General features: G+C 45.3%; 2 protein-coding genes across 3 annotated transcripts; both read right to left on the bottom strand.

The window, feature by feature from the left end:
• Positions 1-1132: 1132 nt before the first annotated feature.
• On the bottom strand, positions 1133-16647 carry LOC142312369 (uncharacterized). Of its 2 annotated transcripts, none has more exons than XR_012754369.1 (4): positions 16552-16647; positions 16264-16354; positions 15341-15388; positions 1133-1464 (listed from the first exon to the last, which is right to left on the bottom strand). XR_012754369.1 is itself a non-coding variant. In XM_075351308.1 (4 exons), exon 4 carries the CDS (start codon positions 14959-14961, stop codon positions 13258-13260), a length of 1704 nt encoding a protein of 567 aa, XP_075207423.1. In that variant the 5' UTR covers positions 14962-15023; positions 15341-15388; positions 16264-16354; positions 16552-16647; the 3' UTR covers positions 11947-13257. The 2 variants fall into 2 exon arrangements, 1 of the variants encoding a protein (XP_075207423.1); XM_075351308.1 differs by lacking the exon at positions 1133-1464 and adding an exon at positions 11947-15023.
• A 466-nt stretch (positions 16648-17113) lies between these two features.
• LOC142310585 (uncharacterized) lies at positions 17114-23019 on the bottom strand. Its single transcript, XM_075348104.1, has 5 exons — positions 22565-23019; positions 22360-22483; positions 22179-22276; positions 21891-21981; positions 17114-17372 (listed from the first exon to the last, which is right to left on the bottom strand). The coding sequence occupies exons 1-5, from the start codon at positions 22817-22819 to the stop codon at positions 17185-17187; spliced, it is 756 nt and encodes a 251-aa protein (XP_075204219.1). The 5' UTR covers positions 22820-23019; the 3' UTR covers positions 17114-17184.
• Between the last annotated feature and the right edge of the window lie 380 nt (positions 23020-23399).

Below are 23399 nucleotides of genomic sequence, written 5' to 3'. Positions count from 1 at the left end.
GGCCATAAGATAACCTAAGGTGTTTGGAGCTGTGTGCAGACTGACCCAGTGGACAGAATTGGCATCTATGCTATTCAAGGCATGGGGAGACGGAAGGCATCTGAAAAAAAATTAATGATGACACGTTTTGAGGCAACAGTGTTACTGAGTGTTCAACCAGGGCGAGGATAACTTTCCACACTGCTGTATGGGAGCCCCAATTGCCTGGAAACACTGTGTGCACTGCTGTTCCCGGCAGGGTTGTTCGTGCCCTGTTCCATGACGGCAGTGGCAATGTCATCCAAAACCTCTCTGCTTACTGGTCATCGCCAAGCACCCTGGCTGAACCCTCAGTAACCCTGTTGCCTCAAAACAGGTCATAGTCTGTTTCAGTAAAGTTTTGGTATAAAAAAATTTTTAACATGCCATTCGTTTTCCCATGCCTTGAATAGCATACATACCAATTTTTAGCCACTTCTGTCCACTGGGTCAGTCTGCACACGGCTCCAAACACCTTAGGTTATTTTATGGCCACCTTGTATATGTTGAGGTTATCCCTGGTCTCCATCATCAGGATGTACTATAACACTATATCCATAAGGGCTGTGTGTGTCATCCTAGTTGGCCTCCATGGACTCTAATGTAATCTACATTCATTGTACTGCTTCTGGTGGGGTGGGGGGGAATATGCTTGTTTTTTCCTCTCTGCAGGGGGCCTCCTGTATACACTACTTTGCAGACACTTCAGTGACCCGCTTTGAATGAAATTTACCTGAGGAGTAAGGGGCTGGGGTGTGCGTATCTCTGCCCTACTAGGGGGTGATCCCAAGAAGAAGGTAGAAACAGAGAAGACACATGATTGGGGGTTGTTTGTTGGTACTGTAACTGCAAGGGCTAGGATCTGCTGCTTCCAGATCCTAGCCCTTACAGATGGGATTGTGAGCAAAATACACTCCTTCTATGCCCTTGGAACTCCAAATTAATAAGATTTTTTTTTTACAAGCGCTTGGAGAAATCAATACAGCACCCACCATCTATGGTGTACTGAAGGTTTCTGCTTTATTTCATCATGAGACCAGCTTATATAGTACCTCCAACAAAGAAGTCACCATGCACCAATAAGGGCCACAGGGGTGTTTGTAGAAATGTGAAACTTCCTCACCCATCAGTGTAAGCTAAACCCTATGACATCATTCAGTTATAAGACAAGATGGTTTTTAGAGAATACAAAATGGCTTGTATTCTCACAGGATCATCAACCAACCTGCTGGATTTGAGGAGATCTTCTAAGGATAAGTGTTTTTATTCCCCTTGGCGTTGGAGTACTGGGTGGCGCCTCCAGATTTGTTCCTTTTGCGGTTACAGACTTTGGGAATTATAACTACTGTATGTTTGGTAGAATATTCTCCAAGTCACGTAATAAAGGTTTTTTGATTGTTCATCGGTCTACTGTCCCAGCCTGCTGTGTCACAACCTGGTTGGCATCTGTGGGATAAGAGAAGATGGAATTGAAAACAGCGATCTGGCAATGAATGGAACCAGAACCTCAGGATATAGGAATTGGACTATTGTGAAAATACAAAGGCCTGTGAATTAGGAGTCAGTTACAGAGGACTGTCCAATAATGGTTGAGGTTTTGGGAGCAGCTAGCCTTCAAGATAGCACTGGAGAAGGATTCCCAGAGCAATTGGAGGTAAATACCCTGAAAAGTCCTTGGGTTGTGTTGTACAAGAAGGATATGACATTACTGGGAGATTAAGGGTGGCTTTACACGCTGCAATCGCGCTAGCGAGATCTCTAGCGTGCATACCCGCCCCCATCGTTTGTGCGACACAGGCAAATCGTTGCCTGTGGCGCACAAAATCGCGCGGACCCGTCACACTACTTACCTGCCTAGCTTTCTAAGGGGGCGGTTGGTTTGGCGTCACAGCGACGTCACTAAGCGGCCGCCCAATCAAAGCGGAGGGGCGGAGATGAGCGGGACATAACATCCCGCCCACCTCCTTCCTTCCTCATTAGCGGCGGCCGCAGGTAAGGTGAGGTTCCTCGTTCCTGCGGTGTTACATGTAGCGATGTCTGCTGCCGCAGGAACGACCAACTACATCATACCTGCAGCAGCAACGATAATTGGGAAGAGGGGGTGATGTCACCGATGAGCGATTTTGAACGTTTTTGCGACGATTCAAAATCGCTCATAAGTGTCACACACAATGACATCGCTAAAGCGGCTGGATGTGCGTCACAAATTCCATGACCCCAACGAGATTGCTTTAGCAATATCGTAGCATGTAAAGCCACCTTAAGCCACCATAGAGGATAAACAAGAGGCCAGTCGTAGAGCTCATAAACAGCCACTCACTGTGGAAGCAGCTAAAAACTAGAGGCAGTCATTCACCCCAATACTCACCATGAGGGAATCCCCAATAGTGTCCCGGAAGGAGTTTAAAGGTCGCTTTACACGCTGCGATATTGTCGCGGGCGGAGGAGGGGACGCCGCGCTCTCCCACTGCTGCTCGGGTCCGGCTGCCGCGGCTGCTGCGGCCTGCTGCTGCTCGGTGGCTCGAGCGGTGGGTCGGATCCCGGGGACTCTAGCGGCGCTCCTCGCCCGTGAGTGAAAGGGGGTTGTTTTTGGGTGTGGGGGTTGTTTATTGTCCGTGACGCCACCCACGGTTGTCGTGATTTGTTAGCACCACCGCTGCTCTGTATGGGGTTCCCGGGAAGGATGGTATGGAGCAGCCAGTTGTTGTGTTGCCGCTCCGTGGGTAGGGGTTGGTGATCCCGGGGCCCAGTGAAGAGGTGGGGGATGCAGGGACGCGGGGGCAGTGCTGTGCCTTGCGGCACTGTGGTACTCACTCAGCCTGAGACGTTGACACAGTTTTTCGGTAAACCACACGGCTGGAAAGACGGTTCCCACGGACGGCTGCACTTGCTTTCCCAGTAGGTGACGGTGATGTCCCTTTGACCTGCACCCTATGTTTCGTTGTTGGTAGCGATGGGTTCCCACCGGTAACCCGCTCCCCGACTTGGATATGTGCCGGAGGAGCCCTACTTTGCCCGCAGGCGCTGGCCCTGAGAGACTGGTGCCCTGGCGGTGGCGGTGTATCTCCGTTACGGTCGGACTGTTGCCTTCAATCGGGACTTGGCTGTTTGGAGACAGACGTCCCCTTCACTGACGGATTTGGCAAATTATGGCGACTCCTAGCCTTGCCGGGGTCCGAGAGGCCCCTGCCCTGGTGCTGACTGTTTTTCGTATACTGCTCCAGACCGCCGGGCCACTACCCGTTCACGGTCCTTCCAGCAACCTCCGAGCAGTCCCCCTCCAGACTGTCACCGCCGTTGCTGACCTTGCTGACTCTGTCCTGCACACAGGTGGACTACTTCAGGCGTTACTACTCTTACTCTCACTCTTTTCTTCTTTGCTCCACTACTACTTCACTTTCACTTCACTTAGCTCCTCTACCACTCCACTGTTTACTCCTTCTTGTCCAAACCCTATCTTGCTTCCTCTCACTTTCACTTCCCTCACTAGACTGCTTGGTTCTTCCCGCCTCCAGGGCTGTGTACTCCTCGGTGGGCGGAGCCAACCGCCTGGCCCACCCCCTGGTGTGAACATCAGCCCCTGGAGGAAGGCAACAAGGATTTTGGTAGCTTTGGTGTTCCTAACTGGGATGTAGGGTGTGGTGGTGTAATGACCTGTGACCCCTGGCTTGCCCAGGGTGTCACAATATCGTGACCGATATCGCTAGCGTGTGTACCCGCCCCCATCGGTTGTGCGACACGGACAAATCGCTGCCCGTGGCGCACAACATCGCGCGGACCCATCACACTACTTACCTGCCTAGCGACGTCGCTGTGACTGGCGAACCGCCTCCTTTCTAAGGGAGCGGTTCATTCAGCGTAACAGCGACGTCACAACAGCGTCACCGAACCACCGACCAATAGAAGCGGAGGGGTGGAGATGAGCGGGACGTAACATCCCGCCCACCTTCATCCTTCCTCATTGCGGGCGGCCGCCGGTAAGGTGAGGTTCCTCGTTCCTGCAGTGTCACACATAGCGATGTGTGCTGCCGCAGGAGCGACGAACTACTTCGTACACCGAGCAGCAGCGATATTCGAGAATAGGGGGGCATGTCACCGATGAGCAATTTTGACCGTTTTTGCGATGATTCAAAATCGCTCATAGGTGTCACACGCAAAGACATTGCTAAAGCGACCGAATGTGAGGCACAAATTCCGTGACCCCAACGAGATTGCTTGAGCGATGTTGCAGCGTGTAAAGCGGCCTTAAGCCTTTTAATGAGGCTGTAGGGGATATTGAGGGTTTCTTCTAAGATTTTAAACATCAATGTCAGATAATGGAAGTTCTATAAATAGAGTAGGTCCGACTACTGTTGAGGCTCTTAGAGGGTGAAGTTGCAGAAGCGTACTGAGCTATGGACCCTCGGTTTACCCGTGAGTATGAGGACATTAAGGAAATCATCATGCTGTATTATGAGGTAACTTTGGAAACCTACAGAACCCAGTTCTGCTCTTCAGCCTTTTAAAAGGTATGCCCATATAATGAAACAAGCATATCGTCCTTGGCTGGAGGAATAGGGGGGGAAGGTCCTATAGGTCATCATGAAAGAGCAGTTCTTTGCAAAATTGCCATCAGGCACTGGGTGCGTGAGGGGAAACCTGTGACATTAGATGAAGCTGCTGCTTTAGTTGATGAGGTTCTCACTATCAAACCTCAGTGGATGAAGCTACTGCTGAATGGAGAGAGAACTACCAATTTCCCACCACCAGTGGTCCATTGTCATCCAGTCCACAATGTTCAGCACCCCACTAGACCACATCTCATGTTCATGCCCATGTGAATCCCTTGTATCCCTATCCCTTGTAGACTGGGAGCCCTCTCAGGCAGGTTCCTCTATCCTCCTGTACCAGTTTGTGCCTTATTTTGTTTATGATCATTGTACTTGTCCCTATTATGTATACCCCTTTCACACGTAAAGCGCCATGGAATAAATGGCGCTATATTAATTTTTATTAATAATAATAATAAAAATAATGATATACCATACATCCATTTCATCCCTCATCTTCAGGACCGTGACGAGGAGGGAAAATAGTGGAGCACATATGTTATTGTTGTGGACATCCACAGGTCATACGCCCAGCTAACCAGTGGAATAGTCATCCCCAAATCAAACAACCGCCTGTGGTTAACATGTGGTTATCAGCCTAGAGCAACCTTACCTCCTTCTCCAAAATGCAAATTGAAGGAATTGTAAAACAGCAAAAAGTTCAATTTTGGTCTCGTGACCACAGCACCTTACTCCATAAATTTCGGGAGTCTCCCACAAGTCTTTTGTCAAAATCAAAATGAGCCTTCCAATTTTTGGCTGCAAGTCAAAATTTTTTTTCTGTCCACTCCTCCATAAAGACCAGCTCTATGGAATGTATGGCTTATTGTGATCGTATGGACTGTTATTCCAGCCTCTGCTTGGGAACTCTGCAGCTCCTTCAGGGTTACCTTTGGTCTTTGTGCTGCCTCTCTGATTAATACCTTCCTTGCCCGGACTGAGTGTTTTGGTGGGCAGCCCTCTTTTGTCAGGTTTGTTGTGATACCATGTTCTTTGCATTTGTTGGTAATAGATTTGATGGTGCTTTAGGGGGTCATCAGAGATTAGGATATTTGTCCCCTCACCCATGACAGCACCACGTGAGAGAGAGGGATCCGCCCAGCAAGGACAGGAAACCATTTGGAAATAAAAGGGTGGTACCTCTCCCCCTCTTCAGTCGGTTTCCTGTCGTTGATGGGAGACCTCATTCTGTGTGCGGTACAGAAGGAAATTATGGGCCAGAAGAGGCCTGAACTTACCCAACCCCGTTCAGTGTCCGGAAAAAAAGGGTGGGTCCTGTGGCGCCATTCTTTGTGGTTGGAAGCGCCGTCTACCAACCCTCTTGGGACCTGGTGTCTGTGTGGGTGCCGGTAGCACAGACCGTCTCGGGATCGCCACACCATCCTCCTCCCTGCCGCTCCTCAGCGTCCTTTCTGCGACCTGCTAGTTCTGCAGGCCTTCTGGGAGCAGGGCGCACTCTGTGACGCGTGTCCGGAGCATGCTGGAAGATATGGGCATCTCGGGTGACGTCACAGGAGCGCACTGGAAGGCAGGGCTGTAGACATGGCGGCGTCCATGCGATCTCATTGGTGGCATGGGCGGCGGTGTCACGGAGCAGGGATTCGCCAGGGGATCGCTAACCATCATTTGGGCCTTGCTGGATTCATGGAGAAGGGGGAGGAGCCATTCGGGACCGGAGGAGGACGGCTATGGCCTAAAAAAAAAACCTGGCTGGAAACAATTTTGCGCTTGCTTCATTTTCACCATGGATGGAGACAAGCAACACCTCAGCGTGAAAAATGTAAGGATAGCAGTCAGTCCAGTGAGACCAGTCGAACCCAGCCGTGGCAGCCAAAGGTCCAGGACTTCCTGCGGCTCCATCAGGAAGGTGAATAAGCCAACGCGGCCTCCAAATCCAGTACCCTTTGATCTATTGGATTGGTAAGTGATCTTCAAGAATGTCACTTTTATTACTGGGTCCCTTGTGGTTTTTTCTTGCAAAAACACTAGGTTGCACCCAAAAAAAGCCACTTCTAAATGGAAGAACAGGGAATGCCCTTTGTGTCAGGCACCGCTTGCGGCACACTGGCAGAAAAGGCTATGTGCGGGATGTATACACAACACAATAGCTGAAGAGTCCCTGGGAGTTTCTGTTGAAATCAGATCGGTCATCCGTTCTGAGATACAGGATTCTTTAAAAAATATCCTGAGGAAAAAGAAAAGTAAAGTAGTCGATTCTGATTCCGGCTCACCCCCTCATCCAGTCTTGATCTTTGCTCAGATTCCTTATCATCCGACCGTGACATGGGGGTCAGACCATGTTTTCCTGTTGAGGATATGGAGAAGCTAGTCAAAGCAATACGAGCCACAATGGGCCTTAAAGATGAAAAGACCCCAAGATCTCTTGAGGATTTGATGTTTGGTGCGTTAGTGGAGAAAAGTAAGATTTCCTTTCCTGTAAACGCTAAGGTGGAATTGCTCTCTAAAAAGGAATGGAACCGCCCTGATAGAGCGGGAGCTCTCCCCTCCTCTTCTAAAAGAAAGTACCCGTTTGACGATAAGGATTCTGTTCCATGGGAGAAAGCCCCAAAAATAGATGCTGCAGTGGCTAAGTCTTCCAAAGCTTGGGGTTTTCCCTTGGAAGATTCAAGGATATTAAAGGATCCCCTGGATAAAAAAAAGCTGGCCGCTATCTGAAACACACCTGGGAGTCAGTAGCGGGCAGTTTGAAACCCGCTATTGCCGATACCTGTGCAGCACGCGCATTGATGATTTGGCTTAAGCAAGATGAAGACCAACTCAAAGATAGATTGCCTCATGATCAAATGCTGTCAAACCTGCCATTACTATGGGGTTCAGCGGCATTACTAGCAGATTTTATTAGGTTCGGAGGCAGATCCGCTGGTTTGTACAATGCCGCAAGGAAGAAGCTATGGTTAAAAGACTGCCCAGGGGACTTGCAGTCCAAACATAAGCTATGCTCAATGCCATGTGATGGTCAGCTCCTTTTTGGCAAGCAACTGGAGTAAGCCTTGAAAAATGTGGCAGATAGAAAGAAATCCTTCCCTAGATTTTCATCAAGCTCCCAGCGTTCTTCCTTTCGGAAGAGAAAATTTTACAAGGAAAAACCTAACAATCGAAAGTGGGAATACAAGCCCAGAAGGGAATCGAAGATTTATGTTCGGTGGCTCCGCCACTTCCACAAGAAAGCCATCCCAATGACGCAAAGCCGCAGGTGGGAGGATGGCTTTTACATTTTCTAACCGCCTGGGAAAACATTTCCTCCAATACGTACGTTCTGAGTATTATCCGAGAAGGTCTCAGAATACAATTTATGCTCTATCTTCAACAATGGTACGTTGTAACGCCTCTTTGGAGGTCATGGGCTCTGGAAGCAGAGATCATAGGAATGATAGACAAACAGGTCCTTTGCGAGGTTCCCCTTGCGGAACAAGGGAAGGGGTTTTACTCCCCTCTTTTTCTGGTGAAAAAAACAGACAGCTCATTCAGGACTATAATAAACCTGAAGAAACTCAACGAATACATCCAAACCCATCCCTTCAAGATGGAATCTGTACAGTCAACCATTAAACTGTTGCATCATAACTACTACATGGTGGTAGTGGACCTCAAAGATGCCTACTACCACGTTCCTATTCATCCGGATCATCAAACATATTTAAGGGTAGCTCTGTCCATCCAGAACAGGATTTGTCATTTCCAATTCACAGCACTTCCATTCGGACTTTCCATTGCTCCACGAATTTTTACAAAATAGTGGCAGAGATAACAGCCTTCTTGACACTCCAGAATCTGCTTCTTGTTCCCTACCTGGACGACTTTCTGGTCATCTGCAAATCACAACAACATTGTGTAGAACAAGTACGGAGCTTCCAGGTAGTCCTAAAGGACCTGGGCTGGATTATGAATACAGCCAAGTCTCAACTGGAGGCGAGGCAGCTACAGTTCAGTTATTCCTGGGCATGCTGTTGGATTCAGAACACCAGATATGTTGTTTGCCAGAGAACAAAATCCTGAAGATGTCGACGCTCGCCCTACATGCCATACGCCATCCCAAGATGTCCCTCAGGAGGGCTATGTCTTTTTTGGAACCATGACGTCATGCTTTTCGGCAGTGCCCTGGAGCACTCCACTCAAGGGATCTTCAGTGGGAAATCCTCTCTGCCCAAAGAAACTTAGATGGATATTTAGAAGGTGATACAGTTCTATCCTTGAAAACAAGGAATTCCTTCTGGTGGTGGACATCCAAGGATAATCTTTCCACAGGAATCCCGTGGCTGCCTCGGGCACAGAAGATAGTCACCACAGATGCCAGTCAGCTGGGGTGGGGGGCACATCTGGAAGCGCAGATATCCCAGAGGTCCTGGTCAATCTGGGAACCAGGACAACCCTCCAACCTCAGAGAGCTATCGTCAGTAGAGAAGGCATTGAAAGCCTTTTCTCCTGTCCTTTAAGGCCACCATGACAGGATACTATCAGACAATCAGTCTACAGTGGCTTATATCAATCACCAGGGGGGCACGAGGTCTCTTCCAGTGGGCAGAGCAGCACCTTCTCTCCCTCTCGGCCCTTCAAATAAAAGGATTTTCAAATACAACAGCTGACTTTTTAAGTCGTCACGAGTTGAAGCAGGGGAAATGGTGTCTGAATCCGAAAATATTTCTGCGCATTGTAGCTCTACGGGGGAGGCCCTTATAGATCTTTTCGCCACTCAGTCCAACAGACAGGTTGCCAGGTTCTGCTCCGTAAACCCTGCAGAACACCCATATGCAGTGGATGCACTCCAACTTCCATGGACTTTCCAACTGGCTTACACCTTCCCTCCGATTGTCCTGCTAAAATCCGTTATATGGAAAATCAAGGAAGATCAGGCGAGAGTCCTTCTCATCACGCCCTTTTGGCCCAAGAGGCCCTGGTTCTCTCTCCTGAGGTTTATGTCACTTACGGATCCCTGGGTCCTTCCAGAGATTCCAGATCTCCTAATACAGGGTCCAGTGTTCCACTCACAACAAAAGGGCTTCCATCTGATGGCATGGAACTTGAAAGGTCGTTACTAACACGTCGGGAAGTCTCCTTGGCACTTGTCTCTACATTACTAAAAGCAGAAAACCTGTCACAACAAGGATTTATAGTAGAATTTGTAAAAAGTTTCTTACCTTCTCCGATACTCCCTTAGGCCTGAAACACACTTCCGCATAAAAAACGTACGTGTCTCACGTTCCGTTTTTCGGGTCCGTGTTCCATTTTTTATGGGCGTTTCTCCTGTACGTGTGACATCCGTGTAATGGCGTATGCTTGCCGTTTGTGCATGTGGAATGTCCGTGTATGCGTACGTGTAATGTCCATGTGGTGTCCGAATGTGTTGATCTGTGTGTGTTGTAAAATGTCGTTGCTACATACCCACTGACAGCCGACATAGACAGAGACGCACGATGAGAATGAACTCGGGTGAACCTCACCCGACTTTTTTGTCATACCACGGCTCTGTCTCTGTGTGGCCTCCTGATTAGTGGACATTCATGATGGAATCACCGGCGTCCGCTAATCCCCTGAGTGACTGAAGTTAGCGGCGACATTTGCGCTGCCGTCACTCAGGTTACCCAAGGCTAGCTGGAGTCACCCACCCGTCACCACAACTCACTTGTGACTTCTTCGCTGATCGCGCAGCTCACTTCAGTCACTTGGGTGACTCGCTGTCACAGGTGGAGGATCCAGTAGTGGCCGCGAGTAACCTGACTGACGTCATCGGTGATCGCGCGGCTCACTTCAGTTGCTGCTTGGAGGTGATAGAGAGCGGTCATTGTGTGTGGCCGTTCCTGTCACCGTCATGTAGCAGAGCTGAGAGCGTCGTGGGACATCCATGGATTACGGCAGACCTGGATGGGTTTTTTGGTTTTATTAAATTGGTGAACGAGGGTGTTTGTTTGTTTTAATTATTATAAATAAAGTATTTTTTGAATGTGTGTGTTTGTTTAATTTTAATAACAGGTTAAACATGACAGTTATCTTGGGGAGACGGCTGCCATGCTTAACCTAGGACTTAGTGGCAGCTATGGGCTGCTGCCATTAACTCCTTATTACCCCGATTGCCACCGCGCCAGGGCAATTTGGGAAGAGTCGGGTAGAGTCCCGGAAAAGTCGCATCTAATGGATGCGGCTTTTCCGGGCGGCTGCTGGCTGATATTGTTAGGGTGGTGGGCTCCCCATAACGTGGCGCTCCCCATCGAACCGGCAGGCAGGTGAAGAGAGCAGCGCCCCCTCCGCGGCCTGAAGGCAGGAGCGTGCGGGGGTGCCGCACCGGGACCAGGCCCTACACGGTGTCTTCTGATGTTGTGCCTTGACTGCTCTCCTACTTCTGAACTGGCTGCCTTGACTTCCCTTGCCTCTGGTTTACTACTCCATCTAGCACCATGGAAGCAATCCAGTGCACTCTGCTGTAACACTAAATCTCTGTACAAGGGTAAAAGGGCAAAGGCTGGTATTCCTTTGGAGTTGGTAGACTCAAGTCTGTCCGATGTAGTCTTTTTGAGCCTACAGATGTGGCAGTACTGAGTCTATGTTTAAACCCATCGAGTTAAGTATGAATTCCCTATGAAGGACTAGAACAGTAAGGCTATGTGCCCACGGGGGAAAGTGTCCTGCGGTTATATCCCGCAGGATCTCCCAGAAAACCGCAGCACAACTTTGTCTGTTTCCATGCTGCAGTTTATTTGCGGAATGTTCTGCGGATATGGTGCGGGCATTCTGCATTGAGGATACAGTACCATGGCTTCGGCACTGCATCCTCAATGCAGAACAAGTTCTGAGTGATCGGGGCGTTCATACCTCCATCACGCAGCACTTCTCTCAGTCTACGGCTGTGTTTACACTGTGAAGGAGAAGGTGGGCGGGCCTGAACTAGCTCCGACTGTCACATGACCGGAGCTCGTGCAGGCCCCGCCCACCTCCTCCTTCCTGCTCCTGTGCACCGAGGGAAAATGACCGGGTGTCTGCTATCAAGGCAGGTAAGTATGGGACCAAGGCAGGGGATTTCCGTAGGTAATGGCGCAGGAATAATTGACATGCAGTTATGTGCGGCTGCGGGATATCCGCAGTATATTCCGCAACCGCACATTCCGCAACGTGGACACAGCACTCCCCATGTCCCATAGGATAACATGGGGCGTGTCTGTGCTGAAACCTGCGGATTTACCTGGAAAATCCAGATAAATCCGCAGGTTTTCCGCGGCAAAATCCGCAGAAGCAAGCTCCCGTGGGTACAGGGCCTAACTCTTGCTCTGTGAGTTCCAGGTTGCTTTGCCTCGCCTTATATTAACAGAAACATAAATCACAACTAAAATTTATGTTAAATCAATAATTTAATTTAATAAATGATTAGTTAAGGATTCAGCAATAGTAAAAGGAAAAACTCAGCACTTACCAAATAGCAAAAACATATATTTTTTTTCTTAATTTATAAATCCAAATAGATCTTCACAGGGGAGAATAGGAAAGCGTATGAAGGGAGGCAGCAGTTTCATATCCACTAACTCTTCCTCTAGCCTTATGTGTTTGTGCTCATTAAGAAGCAAAACCGAGCACAATATACCAAATGTAGGAGGGATAATCTTGCAAATTGTACCAGAGCACATTAGATGGAGGACTTTACCCTGCACCTTACAAAGTTAAATGAAAAGAGGTTGTGGAACCCAATGTAACTGATTCCCTGCAGCTAACAATCAGCCTACTACACTGTGCAGCAGTGCTAGCTCACAAAGTCATCACAATGTAATAAATGCCAGGTGAGCAGATTTTATGGAGCTAATATTTTCCTCTTCCAGTATTTGTACCTTTTAGCCTGAAATGATGGACCTGTGTGAAGTGGTCTGACCTTGAGTCCTATTTACTCCTGGGATAATCCTGTTGGGTCTTCTTGATGAGCAGTGAGTACATCACACTGGTATATTGATATGTGAGAATGTGTTCTAGAATAGATAGATGGATATGTGACCCACGGCTGCAGCAGCATCGGTGATGTCACCTCCATTTCCAGAATTGGAAGTGGACCCGGCTTCACTGAGGTGGGACCCAATCTCTCTGAGTGACTGGGCTGTGGGCAGTTTCACTGCACATTACAGACTAGCATTGTGCACGCGCTCTCCTTCAACTCTTTCATTAACAGAGCACCACAAGCACGCGGAATGCTGGGCTGTGACATGCGATGAAACTCCACTCATGGAAACTGGGTCCTGCCTTGTTGATGCCGCATCAGCTTCCAAGTCCACTGCAGCCGGGGATCACATGATGGGGACTGAGTAGACAGTGATAGCGCCACTTACATGCACAATATTATGTATTCCACTTGCTGATATTTATTGCTCAATATATACAGTACATTTCCTCATAATTTATTGTTCTAAATTGCTTTCACTTTTAGACTTGTGACTTAACTTTGACTATAACTTAACTTTTACTGTAATTTTTGTTGTATAATTCAACAATAAAATCATTTTATGAAATGGCTAATACCCTGTGTAATTTCTCTGTCGTGTGTAATTTCTCTGTTAAACATCTTCCCATTCTCAAGATGAAAATGGCTTCTCCCCTGTGTGTATTCTTTCATTCCTAACAGAGTTGATTTACAGGAACAACAATCCTCACATTCTGGACATCAAAATGGCTTCTCCCTTGTATGAGTTCTCAGATGTGCAGAAAGATATGATTTCTTGGTAAAACCTTTCCCACATTCTGAACATGAGAAGGGCTTCTCCCCTGTGTGAATTATTTCATGTTTAACAAGATCAGGTTTGCAAGTAAAACATTTCCCACATTGTGGACATGAAAATGGCTTCTCCCCTGTGTGAATTCTCAAATGTGCATTAAGATTTGATTTATTTGTAAAACATTTCCCACATTCCGAACAAAAAAATGGCTTCTCCCCTGTGTGAATTTTCTTATGTGTAACAAGACTTTGTTTGCAGGTAAAACATTTCCCACATTCATGACATGAAAATGGTTTCTCCCCTGTGTGAATTCTCTGATGTGCCAGAAGATTTGTTTTGTAAGTAAAATATTTCCCACATTCTAGACATGAAAATGGCCTTTCCCCTGTGTGAATTCTCTGATGTACAGTAAGATTTTCTTTCTTGTTAAAACATTTCCCACAAAATGAACATGAAAATGGTTTTTCCCCTGTGTGGATTATCTGATGTCTAACAAGTTTTGATTTAATGCTATAAGATTTTCCACATTTTGAACATGAAAATGGCTTCTCCCCTGTGTGAGTGCTTTTATGTTTAACGAGTTCTCCTTTGCAAGTAAAACATTTTCCACATTCGTGACATGAAAATGGCTTCTCCCCTGTGTGAATTCTCTGATGTACAGTAAGATTTGATTTGTGGGTAAAATATTTCTCACATTCTGAACAAGAATATGGCTTCTCCCCTGTGTGAATTTTCTTATGGGTAACAAGACTTTGTTTGCAGTTAAAACATTTCCCACATTCATGACATGAAAATGGCTTCTCCCCTGTGTGAATTCTCTGATGTAAAGTAAAACTTGCTTTCTTGTTAAAACATTTTCCACATTCTGAACAAGAAAATGGCCTCTCCCCAGTGTGAATTATCTTATGTGCAACAAGCGCTGATTTGTAAGTAAAGTTTTTGCCACATTCTTGACATGAAAATGGTTTCTCCCCTGTGTGAATTTTATAATGTGCAGTAAGAGTTTCTTTCCTGTTAAAACATTTCCCACATAATGAACATGAAAATGGCTTTTCACCTGTGTGGATTATCTGATGACTGACAAGTTGTGATTTAATGCTAAAAGATTTTCCACATTCTAAACATGAAAATGGTTTCTCTCCTGTGTGAGTGCTTTTGTGTTTATCGAGAGCTCGTTTGTAAGTAAAACATTCCTCACAGTCATGACATGAAAATGGCTTCTCCCCTGTATGAATTCTCTGATGTATAGTAAGATTTGTTTTCTTGGCAAAACATTTTCCACATTCTGAGCATGAAAATGGCTTCTCCCCTGTGTGAGTTCTTTTATGTTTAACAAGATCTCCTTTGTTACTAAAACATCGCCCACATTCTGAACATGAAAATGGCTTCTCCCCTGTGTGAATTCTCTGATGTACAGTAAGACTTGATTTCTGGGTAAAACATTTCCCACATTCTGAACATGAAAATGGTTTATCCCCAGTATGAGTGTTTTGATGTTCAGCATCCCTTTTACAATTTCCATATTTTTGCTTAACAGGCTGTAATGAATCAGAAGATAGGTCTTGTTGATAAGGAATAGATGATCGATTTTTGTTGTGATGGGCTGATGGTATATCTAGAATTATTTCATGATCTTCATATATATATGGCATGACACCATAATCAGCTGCGTCAAAATTTGTAAATGGCAGATATCTTTCTGATGCACAGTCATCTACCAAGGGAAAAAAAATATACATAATTGTATTCAGAAGTGCTGCTTTTTGAAACAAATTGTATTAATATACAATTACTAGCTGATGAAGACAGGGGGTACAAACTGCAGACATCAATCCAAGTACTAAAATATTATGCCTAATTCGACAAAAAAAATAAAAAAGTTAAATCTCTCAAAATATAGTGATGCAAAAACAAATTAGTGTATTTTTTGGTTTATAAGACACACCATTTTATAAAACGCAACCCAAATTTAGAGGGGGAAAAAAAAGGTAAAAAAAACGGGGTCAGTCTTACAATCTAGTGGTATCTTACCGAGAGCGGGTGGCAGCAGTGGTGGAGCGGGATCACAGGAGGCAGGAGCTGTGGTGGAATAGGGCGATACTGCAGGGTCAGTGCTGGAGCTGCGCACAATCCAATCAGTAAATATCACTTGAGCAGGGATTTGAAGTGAGTACATGTAATAAAAATAACTTTTCTTTGAGTTCTTAAAAAAATAGAAACCACAACATGTAGACAAAACGTGTACCAGTGCACAATACAAAATGGTTCGGTCTCACCAAATTCTTTCTTGAAGGAGGCCGTCCATGGATGTGGAATGAAGATCTTAGGGAATGGGGGAACCATGATATCCCTGTCGTGCCCCATGCTGTATCTACCATCCTCACCAGGACAGTATCTAGTGTGGTCTGTTGACCTCACTATTATGTAACCTTCCAACAAGTTTCATCCACCTATTACGATGGGACTACTCAGGGGAGATGTTTGTATAAATCTAGACGAGTCCCAGGTCCTTATGAGGACGGGAGATAAAGAATGGGCTCGACAGGGATTCCAGGCTCCCCCATTCGCTAAGATCTTCATTCCACTTCCATGGATGGCCTCCTTCAAGAAAACATTTGGTAAAACTGAATTTTTTTTTATTGTGCATTGGTACACTTTGAGCACTTTATATTTAGTAGCTATCGCTGTCTCAATGGGATGGTTTATATTTTTTAATACATCAAATAAAAGTAACTTTTTATTTGGTATACCCACATCAAATTGCTGCTTAAGTGATCATAAAAAAATCCACAGACAGATCCGTGTGCCCAAAATTTTAAAAGATATATCTCTCAGAATATGTCAATGAAAAAGCAATTAAAAAAAAGTAAAAAAGCACAACAAAAACATCTTTAGTATGTACCAATTGTAATTGTACCAAACAGTGAATAATAAATATAGAAGCTACTACTCACCTGCACTGTCATCTGAAATAATCTCCACTTTATACCAATCATCACCACTCACATATGTCTCTGTAGTATTACTATGGGTCAGATCTTCACCCTGAAACAAATATTGTAAAAGTCACAGACAGATGGAGAAGTCACATCTATGATCAGCTCTAATCCTGCCATCTCCACCGCTCTCATTACACAACTATAACACATATAATACTGGAGGATAAAACAAGACTGAGCACAAGACCTTCACAGCCGTCTACGCATCATAGGGAGATTTCATGGCACCTTCTCTCCATCTACCTGATGATCCTGAGGAACATCGGGATCTTCTTGTTTACAGTCCTGTGGGAGAAGAGGACGGGGACATCTCTCTGGTGTTGTCCTCTTACTGGATAGACCTGGAGGAGACACATACAGGGACTGAATTCATTCCTTACATACAGATAATTATAGGCCGTGTGTGTCCTGTCTATTACCTGGTGATGTGAGGGGCCGGGGAACCTCCATCATGACGTCCTTGTACAGATCGTTGTGTCCTTCTAAATACTCCCACTCCTCCATGGAGAAATAGATGGTGACGTCCTGACACCTTATAGGAACCTGACACATACAATGATACCGTCACCCCCGATCCCTTCATAGCGTTACTGTATAATGTCCCAGCATTCCCAGCAGTGTCACCTCTCCAGTCAGCAGCTCAATCATCTTGTAGGTGAGTTCTAGGATCTTCTGGTCATTGATATCCTCATGTATCGGGGGGTGAGGCCCTGTGATTGGTCTCAGGGGTCTTCCCCATCCCTCAGACACAGGGGCCTGACAGCGCTCACTAGAGGTCTTCTTCACTACTGTGTAATCCTGGTTATGGAGAGACACAGTAATAAATCTCACTACAGACATTTCCAGAGTCCTCACCTCTCCAGTTCTGTCCATCTGTTATTCCAATAGATAAGAATGATGTAATGTGACGTCATCAGAATCTCTCACCTCTCCAGTAAGCCGGAAGAGGATCTCTAGGGTGAGGTGTAATATCCTCTCCGCCATCTTGTCCCTGACCCTATCCATCGTTGACGGATAAGTTGAGAAAATTCTCTTATATAGAAGATCTCCAATATTGTAAGGACCTGAATAGAAGAATATGAGCCTGAAGTAAAATGAAAGTTCTCTGGTAGGAAGCCTGTTATACTATGAGACCAGATGTCACTGAAGTCCTGTCTTATTTATTCAATGAAGGGAAAGCTTTTTAGTTTTCTACTTAAATCCCTCCCCCCCCAGTGATGTAATTGCCTCTAGTGCAGAGGTCTCAAACACGTGGCCCACGGGTCCCATACGGCCCCTGAGGCTGCTTATTGCGTTCCGAGTGCCCGCACACCCCATGTTGATCGCATTACTATGTGGGGGGCCGGGGCCAGCAGGGCTTAACTACAGTTGATGCATTTGCAGCACAGCGTGCGCTAGGAGCTCTCTGCACTCTACCAATGTCAAGCAGGTAACAACGCTGTATGAAGTCTCATAGTTTCATAGTTTTTAAGGTTGAAGGGAGACTCTAAGGCGGGCTTTGCACGTTGCGACATCGCAAGCCGATGCTGCGATGTTGCACGCGATAGTCCCCGCCCCCGTCGCAGGTACGATATCTTGTTATAGCTGGCGTAGCGAAAATTATCGCTATGCCAGCTTCACATGCACTCACCTGCCCTGCGACCGTCGCTCTGGCCGGCGACCCACCTCCTTCCTAAGGAATCATAGCGACGTCACACGGCAGGCGGCCAATAGCGGAGGAGATGAGCAGGATGTAAACATCCCGCCCACCTCCTTCCTTCCGTAAAGCCGCCGGCGGCAGGTAAGGTGATGTTCTTCACTCCTGCGGCTTTACACACAGCGATGTGTGCTGCCGCAGGAACGAGGAACAGCATCGTACCTGTCGCGGCAGCGTAATTATGAAAAAGTCGGAGCCTGCACCGATGATACGATAACGACGCTTTTGCGCTCGTTAATCGTATCATCTAGGACTTACACACAACGATGTCGAAAGTGACGCCAGATGTGCGTCACTTTCGATTTGACCCCACCGACATCGCACGTGCAATGTTGCAACGTGCAAAGCCGCCCTTAGTCCATCTAGTTCAACCCGTAGCCTAACATGTTGATCCAGAGGAAGGCAAAAAAAACCCAATGTGTCAAACAAGCTCCAATGGGGGAAAACATTCCTTCCTGACTCCACATACGGCAATCAAACTAGTTCCCTGGATCAACACCCTGTCATAAAATCTAATATACATAACTGGTAATATTAAATTTTTCAAGAAAGGCGTCCAGGCTCTGCTTAAATGTTAGTAGGGAATCACTCATTACAACATCATGCGGCAGAGAGTTCCATAGTCTCACTGCTCGTACAGTAAAGAATCCTCGTCTGTGATTATGATTAAACCTTCTTTCCTCTAGACGTAGCGGATGCCCCCGTGTTCCAGTCGCAGGCCTAGGTGTAAAGAGATCTTTGGAAAGGTCTCTGTACTGTCCCCTCATATATTTATACATTGTGATTAGATCCCCCCTAAGCCTTTGTTTTTCCAAACTAAATAACCCCCAAGGTTAATAACCTGTCTTGGTATTGCAGCCCACCCATTCCTCTAATAATCTTGGTCGCTCTTCTATCTACCTGTAAGATTATGCTATTTATACCCTTCTATACTTTTGCTATCAAGAAAAACATCCATTCCTCTCTTAAATTCATTCAGTGAGTTGGCCATCACCACTTCCTCAGGAAGAGAGTTCCAGAGCCTCACTGCTCTTACCGTGAAGAACCCTCTTCTATGCTGATGTAGGAATTTTCTTTCCTCCATTCGAAGAGAATGCCCCGTTGTTCTTGTCATAGTCCTTAGTACAAACAGATCATGGGAGAGATCTCTATATGGCCCTCTGATATATTTGTACATATTTATTAGGTCTCCCCTAAGTCTTCTCTATTCTAGAGTAAATAGACCTAATTTTGATAACCTTTCCGTGTATTGTAATGCACCCACTCCATTTATTATTTTAGTAGCCCGACTCTGAATCCTTTCAAGTTCAGTAATGTCTTTCTTGAGCACCGGCGCCCAAAATTGAACACAATACTCCAAGTGTGGTCTGACGAGTGATTTGTACAGAGGGAGAATGATATTTTCATCTCGTGCCCCCAGACCTCTTCTAATGCATCCCATCACCCTATTTGCTTTGGTGGCCGCTGCCTGACACTGGGCACTCCAATTTAGCTTCTTATTGACTAATATGCCTAAGTCTTTTTCCATGTCTGATTTCCCCAGCAGTTTCCCATTTAGTAAGTAATCGTAGCATCTGTTTCTCCTTCCCATGTGCATAACCTTACACTTATCTGTGTTAAACCTCATTTGCCATTTTTCAGCCCAATTCTCCAATTTACTCAAATCCATCTGTAGTTGCAAACTGTCCTCCTTTGTGTTAACTACCTTACATAGTTTTGTATCATCTGCAAATACTGATATTTTACTCTGTAAACCATCCACCAGATCATTAATAAATATATTAAATAGTAGGGGGCCCAATACAGACCCCTGTGGCACCCCACTAGTAACCCTAGCCCAATCTGAGTATGCGCCATTAATAACCACTCTTTGTTTTCTATCACTAAGCCAGCTACCTACCCATCTACACACATTTTCCCCGAGCCCAAGCTTTCTCATTTTACTTAGCAGTCTTTTATGTGGGACAGTGTCAAATGCTTTACCGAAGTCGAGATAAATGTCATCCAATGATTCTCCTCGGTCAATGTGAGAGCTTACATCCTCATAGAAGCTGATCAGGTTAGTTTGACAGGAGCGATCCTTCATAAATCCATGATGATATGGAGTTAAACAATTATTAACATTGAGACATTCCATAATAGTATCCCTTAAAAACCCTTCAAACATTTTACCCACAACAGATGTTAAGCTTACCGGCCTATAGTTTCCAGGTTCCCTTTTACACCCTTTTTTGAATATTGGTACCACATTTGCTAGCCGCCAATCCAGTGGAACTGACCCAGTTTCTATAGAGTCTTTAAATATAAGGAATAGAGGCCTATCTATCACATTACTTAACTCCCTTAATACCCGAGGGTGAATGCCATCAGGGCCTGGTGATTTGTCAATTTTAATGTTACTAAGTCGGTTCTGCACTCCTTCCTGGGTTAGGCAGGTCATACTTAATGAAGCGTTTACATGATCACTCTGCATTTCCCATGGCATATGCTTTTCCTGTGTGAACACAGTTGAGAAAAAAGCATTTAAAACATTTGCTTTTCCCACATCCCACATACTAAACAGGAATTTATGTGAAGTGGAATAAAAATAAACTGTTGCAGTACCCCACACTTTTTACTTTTTTAAGGGATGGAACAAGAAAATGGGCTGCACATTTTGGTACCCAGCTTCTTCTGAGCGCGCCGACACCTGATATGAGGTCAGAAACCTTGTTTGGGCTTTGAATGGAAGAAGCGATATACAAATTTTGGACCATAAATTTGGCTGAAATAGACTGCAGACGCCATATAGCATTTGTAGGTCCATCAAGGTGCCCAAACAGTAGAAACCTACCACAAGTGACCCCATTTTGGAAACTAGACCCATGAAGGAATTCATCTGGTGGTTTATTGACCATTTTTAACTTACAGGTGATTCAGAAAACTTCAAAAAGTTATAAATATGAAAACAACAAAAAAAATTGTTTTCAAATAAAATACTGTTTTATCACCAAATTTATAATTGACACGGAAGGATAATAGGAAAAAATGGATTCATAATTTGTTATGCAATTTCTTCCGAACACAGCAATATCCCAAATGTGGTCAAAAACTAATGTTTAGGCACCTGACAAAACTCAGAATTTGTATTCGAAAAGTTACATAGCACTCGTTGTTTTCTAAGACCGTATTGCATTTGCAGATCCTCTGAGCTGCCGAAAAAGCAGAAACACCAGCAAGTGTTCCCCTTTGGCAAAGTAAGCCCCATTGTGAGGTCATCTATGGGTGTGTTGAGCATTTTTAACATTCAAATTACATCACAAAATTTTTTAAGGCTGCACTGTGAAAAGGAAAAACCTAAGGTTTAGACATTCTCTGTGGGCGTTTGTTTTTTCTCCTATGATTGGATAGTGTCAGAGTGGAAACAGTAACCCCCACCCCAGAAAAATCTCTGTTCATACATCTTTTGTTGAAAGGGAGTTTTGACTTCAATTAACCCTAGAACGCGCAACCATAGAAATCTACAATAGAAAACGAGTAACCTAACAGGCCTGCGAGGCCCCAGGTATGCGTTCTAGGGTTAAATTTTCAAATTGGGCACTTTCAATTTCAGTAGAGCATGTCTTCGCAATACAGACGAGAAAAAAAACCTATAATAATTAGCTACTCTCCCCTGTTTAGTGATATAAACAGTTTAAACTAAAAATATTATGAAAGGTCTTCTTTAATTGCCTGCAAATAAGTGGATGTCCAGGTCCTGAGACCGGCACCGGCTGCTTAATAGACTGCTTAGTTCATATCATGTAAGGCAGGGACCCAGATCAAAGTATAGGTTCAATAAAAGGCCTACAAAATTAAACACAATTGTGCCAACTGGTGAAAAATAAATATAGAGGCCACTACTTACCTGGGCGATTATCTGTAAGAATCTCCTCTTTACTCCGCTCATCACCCCTCACATATGTCTCTGTAGTATTAATATGGGGCAGATCTTCCCCCTGAAACAAATAATGTAAAAGTCACAGACAGATGGAGAAGTCCCATCTATGGTTAGCTCTAATCCTGCCATCTCCACCGCTCTCATTACACAAGTATAACACATATAATACTGGAGGATGAAACAAGTCTGAGCACAAGACCTTCACAGCCGTCTACACATCATAGGGAGATTTCATGGCACCTTCTCTCCATCTACCTGATGATCCTGAGGAACATCGGGGTCTTCTTGTTTACAGTCCTGTGGGAGAAGAGGACGGGGACATCTCTCTGGTGTTGTCCTCTTACTGGATAGAACTGGAGGAGACACATACAGGGACTGAATTAATTCCTTACATACAGATAATTATAGGCCGTGTGTATTTAGTCCTGTCTATTACCTGGTGATGTGAGGGGCCGGGGATCCTCCATCATGACGTCCTTGTACAGATCTTTGTGTCCTTCTAAATAATCCCACTCCTCCATGGAGAAATAGACGGTGACGTCCTGATACCTTATAAGAACCTGACACATACAATGATACCGTCACCCCCGATCCCTTCATAGCGTTACTGTATAATGTCCCAGCATTCCCAGCAGTGTCACCTCTCCAGTCAGCAGCTCAATCATCTTGTAGATGAGATCTAGGATCTTCTGGTCATTGATGTCCTCATGTATCGGGGGGTGAGGTGGAGGTCCCGTGATTGGGCTCAGGGGTCTTCCCCATCCCTCACACACAGGGGCCTGACAGCGCTCACTAGAGGTCTTCTTCACTACTGTGTAATCCTGGTTATGGAGAGACACAGTAAGAAATCTCACTCCAGACATTTCCAGAGTCCTCACCTCTCCAGTTCTGTCCATCTGTTATTCCCATAGATAAGAATGATGTAATGTGACGTCATCAGAATCTCTCACCTCTCCAGTAAGCCGGAAGAGGATCTCTAGGGTGAGGTGTAATATCCTCTCCGCCATCTTGTCTCTGTCCATATCCATCCTTCACGGGGTAATCAGGAGAATTATCTTATATAGAAGATCTCCACTGAGAGGATCCAATATTATAAGGACCTGAATGGGGAGAAGAGGACGATGGAACATCATAAAGAATCCGGTGTAACAATACAATTACTGACCACAGAAATGATTCTCATATTTGTGGCGTATGACTATTATATAGTGTTCACCTATTTTTGTTTGTTGTGTTCTGCTCATCCTTGCAGCTGGGGTTATCGGATGTTTTTGGCCGATTCATCAACTGCAACTTTTAAAAAGTATCAGAATTTGTCACAAATGTTCTCAAGTTTACCCTGAGCATATATATTATTTTTGGGTAAAATGTTGTGCCATTTATCAATACCTGAGTATTTTTGCTCTAAGAGTAGTTTTAATTTTCGCAAAATTCATGAAATTCTTGCACAATTTTGAAAAGTTAGGTGCAAAATAA

This window comes from Anomaloglossus baeobatrachus, chromosome 5, assembly GCF_048569485.1.
Source record: "Anomaloglossus baeobatrachus isolate aAnoBae1 chromosome 5, aAnoBae1.hap1, whole genome shotgun sequence".
Classification (NCBI taxonomy): Eukaryota; Metazoa; Chordata; class Amphibia; order Anura; family Aromobatidae; genus Anomaloglossus; species Anomaloglossus baeobatrachus.
This window is presented reverse-complemented; position numbering and strand designations above follow the sequence as displayed.

What these genes read in the sequence shown, in the direction of transcription:
- LOC142310585 (XM_075348104.1), bottom strand. Translation starts at nt 22,819, where the DNA reads ATGGACAGAACTGGAGAGGTGAGGACTCTGGAAATGTCTGGAGTGAGA. An exon ending in ATGTTCCTCAGGATCATCAG is followed by an intron (nt 21,982 to 22,178) that starts GTAGATGGAGAG and finishes TATTTGTTTCAG; the next exon opens with GGGGAAGATCTGCCCCATAT. An exon ending in TCTTACAGATAATCGCCCAG is followed by an intron (nt 17,373 to 21,890) that starts GTAAGTAGTGGC and finishes TCTTCTATTCAG; the next exon opens with GTCCTTACAATATTGGAGAT.
- LOC142312369 (XM_075351308.1), bottom strand. Translation starts at nt 14,961, where the DNA reads ATGCCATATATATATGAAGATCATGAAATAATTCTAGATATACCATCA.